The sequence below is a fragment of the Hypomesus transpacificus genome, chromosome 5 (genome assembly GCF_021917145.1).
Source record: "Hypomesus transpacificus isolate Combined female chromosome 5, fHypTra1, whole genome shotgun sequence".
NCBI lineage: Eukaryota > Metazoa > Chordata > Actinopteri > Osmeriformes > Osmeridae > Hypomesus > Hypomesus transpacificus.
In genome coordinates this window covers 5,788,763-5,794,970 of record NC_061064.1, presented here as the reverse complement: position 1 = coordinate 5,794,970, position 6,208 = coordinate 5,788,763, and the positions used below count along the sequence as shown (strand labels likewise).

General features: G+C 47.9%; 1 protein-coding gene across 1 annotated transcript; it reads right to left on the bottom strand.

Annotated features, from left to right (window-relative positions):
• Positions 1-1,473: 1,473 nt before the first annotated feature.
• angptl5 (angiopoietin-like 5) lies at positions 1,474-6,205 on the bottom strand. The gene is made up of 8 exons (XM_047020638.1): positions 4,504-6,205; positions 3,562-3,733; positions 3,373-3,476; positions 3,209-3,302; positions 2,870-2,973; positions 2,485-2,605; positions 2,132-2,317; positions 1,474-1,961 (listed from the first exon to the last, which is right to left on the bottom strand). The coding sequence occupies exons 1-8, from the start codon at positions 4,579-4,581 to the stop codon at positions 1,639-1,641; spliced, it is 1,182 nt and encodes a 393-aa protein (XP_046876594.1). The 5' UTR covers positions 4,582-6,205; the 3' UTR covers positions 1,474-1,638.
• Positions 6,206-6,208: the final 3 nt, after the last annotated feature.

The window sequence follows — 6,208 nt, the reverse complement described above, 5'->3', positions numbered from 1 at the left end:
TGTGTCAGAGAGAGAGAGAGAGAGAGGGAGGGGAGAGAGAGAGAGAGAGAGAGAGAGAGAGAGAGAGAGAGAGAGAGAGAGAGAGAGAGAGAGAGAGAGAGAGAGACATAGAGTTTGAGTTATCTCACGAAGAACTGCAGATGAGATTCCTCAGGGTTTTAAATTCCCAGAAGATTCTGCTTCCTGTGTGCTCGTGCGCAGATCCCCTGATCCTTAGTCAGTGTGGGAAACTCTACACACACACACACACACTGTCACACACGTACACACATTCTTCCTTATCCATTTTTCATTATCAAACAGGAATACGTGTGAGTGCGTGTGTGTGTATATCTGTGGTGTTTTTGAGATATTGTGTCAAACTGTTGGTTTAAGGTAAATCAGAGAGGATCATGGGAAGGCAGGGTCTTGATCCCCTTAAGTCTGTTTGCATTTTTCACACTGACCTTTTCAGACATACAGAATATAGAAGCCTATTTTTAGTTCGTTTTGGAGAAGCTGATCTTTGGACGATTCCACATGTCATCATCACTCTGTCTGTTCTCTGTTCAACCGTTCTCGCTCTCCTTCTATCTCTTTCTCTCTCTTTTTCCTTCTGTCTGTCTCTCTCCCCCCTCTCCTCCCTCACTATTTACCTGTCCCATTGTAATGAAAAAGAACTGACTTCTTACATTTTGACATGTAATGTAATTAAACAAACATTTTGTATCTCTAATATCAAATATCACGCTGTTCCCCTACCCTTAGTCAGCGCCAGACTTGGGTTACTATGGGATGGGAGTGACCATGGATACGGTAACTGAGTGGATGAGTTGATAAATAGGTGGAGTCAGAGTGATGTCACTCGGGTGAACTTTGATTTAGTCTTTCTCTGTGTAGAACAGACCCAGCTCTAAATATAAACACTGCCATTTCAAGCATACACACGCACACACACAAGGGGTCCACTTGTATAAACAGGTTTAGCACAACACCTCGAATTGTCTGTGTGTGTACGCGTGGGTGAGTGTGTGTGTCTGCTTCGTTAACGCAACCCCATTCATTATCTGTGGAATATACACACAGCTGAGAGGACATAGACCACCCAGACAGCTAGAGCTCTCCTGCATCACCAACAGAACATGCAGCAGAAGCAACACACACACACACACACAAATGCACATATGAACACATACGTACACACACATACACAGGGGTCCTCCGGGCTGTATAGGCCAGTGAGTTCTCCCAGCTGTCAGTTTGTTATCCAGACATGGATTTAAGGCAGGCCTTTCTAGAACCTTCTGTCTGGACCCTCTGAACAGAGGTGATGGTTCAAGTCGAGAGTCAGAAGGAATCAGAGTGTCCAAACGGGTCAACTCGAGTAGCTATGACTTACACAGTCTAGTCTCCTGTGTGCCCCTCGTGTTGTGGAGACACACAAAGCGCCATCTACTGGAGGAACTTGGGAATGAAACGCACGGCGGCACAGTGTTCAGATTGTTTTATTGTTATCACCGAAAAAAGAGAAACATGGTTCCATTTATCTTAGCTCTAAGCTTAGCTGACAACAAACTAGCAGGTAGTTAGTCCACTGCATCCGTCCTCCCTCTCTTCCTTTCACCCCCTCTCTCCCTCCTTCCGTCCGTCCTCCCTCGTTCAGTTGTTTGTGGTGATCCTCCGGATCTTCATGGTGACCGAGCGGATCTTGTGGGGCACTCCGCTCCGCGTCCACGTGTCCCAGTGGATGTGGGCCGCCTCGTCCCCGCCCCGGCTGGGGTCGTCCTGGGGGGAGCTGTTGAGGTTGGCCAGGCCACACTGGTTGAACCACCAGCCCGTGTGCTGGTGCTGAGCACTGCAGCTCTCCACCGTCTCGTTGCCGATGGCGCAGAACGGGAAGCAGCCGTCGTTGTCCACGTCCGACGTGCTGAACGGGGCCGTGTTTTGGTTCTGCTCCTGGTCGTAGCCGCGGAACGCGTCGCCTGAAGGTCAAAGTAGTTTTCCGGCTTGACCAACCCAAGATAAACCCCTTAACCAGAACTGTAACCTTGAAGAAAACTTCATTCAACCTCAGACACAGCTTGCCATCAAATGGACTATTTATGGGTAGGTAGGTGTGTGAGTGTGTGGGTGTGTGTGTGTGTGTGTGTACCTGCACTTCCTGCATAGCGTCCCAGGTGTATGCTGTAGAACTGCGTCTCGTTGTCCAAGCGGAAGTCGTCGTAGGATGCGTAGGAGGTGGTTTCGTCGTAAGAAACCAGGGCAATGTGAAGCTGGAACCGAGCATCCTTCTGGTTAACGATGTGGAACGCCTTCCTCAGGCCCAGCCAGTGCTCTCCTACACACACACACACACACACACAAACACACATTCCACGCACACACAAACACAGAGTGGTACACTAAAAACTTGGGGATGTGCAATCACACGACACAATTGGCAAACCCACGCATGCATCACAGTTCTCTATTCAAATAAAGTATACTCTTGTAACCCAGAGTGACCTGGAAGGTGTCCGAACCCATCAGCGTAGTCTGACCAGGGTCGCTTGAAGTCCGTCAGTCCGTCTGTCCTTCTCTGCATCACTGTCCATCCACCCCCCATGTAGTCCATCTCACAGAACACCTGTGGCAACACGTGGGAGAGGATAGGTGGACGTGGTTCTCTGTCTAGTTGCCAATCTGTCTCTTGGCATGTGTGTCTGTGTGGCATACTCATGTATGTGTAACTTGCGCATGTGGTGTGTATGTGTGTGTTGGTTTATTTATTCGTGTGAGAACCAGAAGTCCCCACAAGAACAAAAAATTAAAGAAAACACCATTTTAATCGGGACTGAATTGTGGGTCGTCACAATTTATAGTAAAACAAACATGCGTGTGTGTGCGATACCTCGAAGGCAGTTTCCGTGTTCTCCGGGTGGATGATGTAGATTCCGCTGGGGATCTTGGGAACCACAGGCCCCAGACTGTCTTTAATGTCACTGCAGTCTCTCCCTGGAGACAACACGGTCACCACAGTGACACCACAGTGACAGAAAAGATCCATGGTCCTTAACTAACACTAGCTAAGCATTCACTACGGGCTAAACTTAGTTTTCTATGAAAACATTCATCATTCCAACGTTATCTGAGGTCAGGCCAGCAACACAGGCGGGTCCTGGGGAGCAGATGGACTCCTGAACTGTGTGTCTTTGTGGGTGGAGTTTCAGGGGGTGTGGTGGGCTGTTACCGTGAGACGGGACAGGCTTGATGGAGTACATCTCACTGTTGCTCCTTTGGACCTCTGAACTGAGGGTCTGCACCTTGGTCATCAGCTCTGTCACCTGGCAACGACACGCAGCTTGCTTTGAGTGTGTTTGTGTGTGTGTGTGGGGGGGGGGGGGGCGGTCGTACCTGGCTGGTTAGAAACTCCAAGGTTCTCTGCTGCTCCTCCACAACATCTCGGATCAGTTTCCTGGTGCTCCTCGCATAAGCTACCAGAGACTGCTGCAGGTGACCTATACACACACACACACACACACACACACAGATGAGAGGAAAGATGGTAAAGACAAGAAGGAAATTTGTGAGGTTGAAAATTACCACAGAGCGAGTGCTTCTCCTCTCGAAGTAGCTTGGCTGTGATGTCACAGGGCACGGAGCAGCCCTCCCGACCCCTGCCTCCTGCCGGGGCCTTGTGGTTCTTCACCAGCGTTTCGGAAAATTCATCCGTGTCCGCTTCAGATTGGTTCAGACTGGTTCTGCTCTCTGCGTCCTGGCAAACGGGGAGAGACACACGATGTTTGACCATGAATGGGGTCATTTACCAAGTTTTTGGAGGTAGGCCTACCCGCCAGCTGAGTTGGCACCACCTGAAACTTAACTTTAGTTGAGAACTCTCAATGTTCCCTCAGGGCAAATCATTTAAATCATTCATGCTCCGACTGAGGTAAAATTAGAAAATAAGCTCTGAAAGCACTCAATTTATATAGCTACTCCCCATAAAGGAGACTTAAGATGCATATTATTCATTTTATAGAGAGTAGTGACTGAATGAGTCAAATTTGGGCATAGCTACTCCCGATCTGCAATACTCTGAATTTACCAGGGACCTCCTAATGGAATGTTGATCAAAGGAAATACAGATGTCAACAGTAATTGTACAATGTAAACAGAGGCCTTTTGGGTAATTAAACCACTGTTACAATTTGTCATGCTTGTCTGTAAAGATTGTTTTGAAGTTGCTCTCACCATGCCAGTGGACCTTAAACGTTTTAACATGTTGTTTTTGCTTTACGTGAAGAGTTTAGGAGACATTCCAATGCATGTATGTCATTCTGCACAACAATAAACCAACATTGGACAGCTGTCGATAGACTCAATTAGTTTGACTTCACCAAACTCAATGACGACACCTACTGTTCCGTCAAAGATCTTTAGGACACATTCAGATCATGACCCTGCAGTAGTTAGACAAGAGTTTAACATCTACATTCTCTCTGAAGCAGCCGTCAGTCCTTCAGGATAGGAACCAAAGACACCTACTGTGCGTTCTGTGGAGATATTGAGAGAGGCAGGGAGGTGAGGGGAAAGGAGCAGGGTGAGCACAGTCAGCCACATCATGTCTAATCCGTCCGACTGTTGGCGAGCGGTAATCCGAGGAGAACTTTCTTCCAGATAACTCCCTCAGCTACCTCCGGGAATCTCCCACACACAGACCAATGAGCACCCTTGGCTGAACCTGACTCCACTCTCCTCTCTCTTTCACTCCTTCCCTGTCGCTGTCTCTTGCTCTCTGTCTCTAAATCTGTTTTCCACTCTCTCTCTCTTGCCTGTCTGTTTCTCTCACTCTCTCTCTCTGGCTCTTTATCTTGACAAACTCTCTCCACTTTGGCGTGCTTTCTTCCCTGCCTCCTGTTTCCTTTGTCACTGTAGTCCTTCACTCTCTCTCTGTCTCCTTGACTCCACTTTCTCCTCAACTCTCTCACTTTTTCCTCCTCTCTTTTCATCACCCCTGCTCTCCCCTAATAAAATCCCATGACAAAAAAGCCTTTGGTCTTTCTGTGAGTCAGCGAAAGACCTGCGGGAGGCTCCATAACTTTCCTACCTTTAGTTTAGAAGTACCTCTATCTGCTGACTGTGGACTAGTGTAGCCTTTCAACCTCTAATGGTTAATGTCTGTTTCCAGAGGAGAGATTCTGTGATCTCAAAGTTTTGGTTGAAGGGCAACCAAGGGCCAGTAGCTTTGTACGGCATTGTTATTGCACAGCTGTGACTGAGGCTGCATCCTGCCTCAGACATGAGAACCAGATGTAGTTGGGAAATGGGACACCTCAAAGTGGAGGGGAGTCCTGTGTGTGTGTGTGTGTGTGTGTGTATGTGTGTGTGTGTGTGTTACCAGAACAGAGGGAGGGATCTACCAGCGGTGTACGGGGACCTGCGTAAAAGAAACAAAGAAAAACACAGCCTACATGTCTCAGTTCACGTACAGCACACATCCCTTTTCATTCTCTCAGTCAGACAAGTGAACTCAGCTTATTGGACCAATGACCCGTGTTAATTAGACAGTTAAGCAGGAAGGAAACAGAATAGTAGTAGACTATGTGGCTCTGGTGGAGCTCATACACGGCTCCAATAACCATCCAGCTGGAGCCAGCCTGCTGGTTGGTACACAGGCAGACAGGGACAAGGACAGCCCATGGACGTGCTATAGTGGTAGGGAACAGGGGTGTGAGAAGTGAGCCACCGTTCTGAGCCCCTGGAACTTTATATGTTTGGTGAGTGGAATGTGCGAGGCCCAGAGGCTGTTGGGCCCCACATGTGCTGTGGGTTACACACTCCTGTAAGACTCACGTCACACTTTGGAAATAGAATACACGGCAGCCATGATGGTGTGTGTATTGGCGCACAACTACAGTAAATTGCGATTATTGTCAAATCCAAATCCCAAGATGCAAACAGAAGGTGAGGCACATTTTGTTCTGTTCGTGGTCTAAGAGTTTCAGAAACTGTAAATACTTCCTTTGCTAAATGACGTTAAATTGAATATAACTAGCATGGTTTACAAAACTATATGGCGATCATCAAGGTGAGGTGAAGAGTAGTTGAACTCATTAAACTTATTTACTGTCATGTTTATGGAGGGTTACACACATAATATCGGGTTGCATATACAGGTTACGCACGTTGGCACCCTGATGACGTCATGAGACGGGGTGGAGGGGGTTACTGGAGCGTGTCGCTATAGCAA

Coding starts and splice junctions, on each gene's coding strand:
- angptl5 (XM_047020638.1), bottom strand. CDS start 4,581: ATGATGTGGCTGACTGTGCTCACCCTGCTCCTTTCCCCTCACCTCCCT. Junction 2,606..2,869: donor ACACGGAAACTGCCTTCGAG/GTATCGCACACA, acceptor GTGTTGCCACAG/GTGTTCTGTGAGATGGACTA. Junction 1,962..2,131: donor ACGCTATGCAGGAAGTGCAG/GTACACACACAC, acceptor TTTGACCTTCAG/GCGACGCGTTCCGCGGCTAC.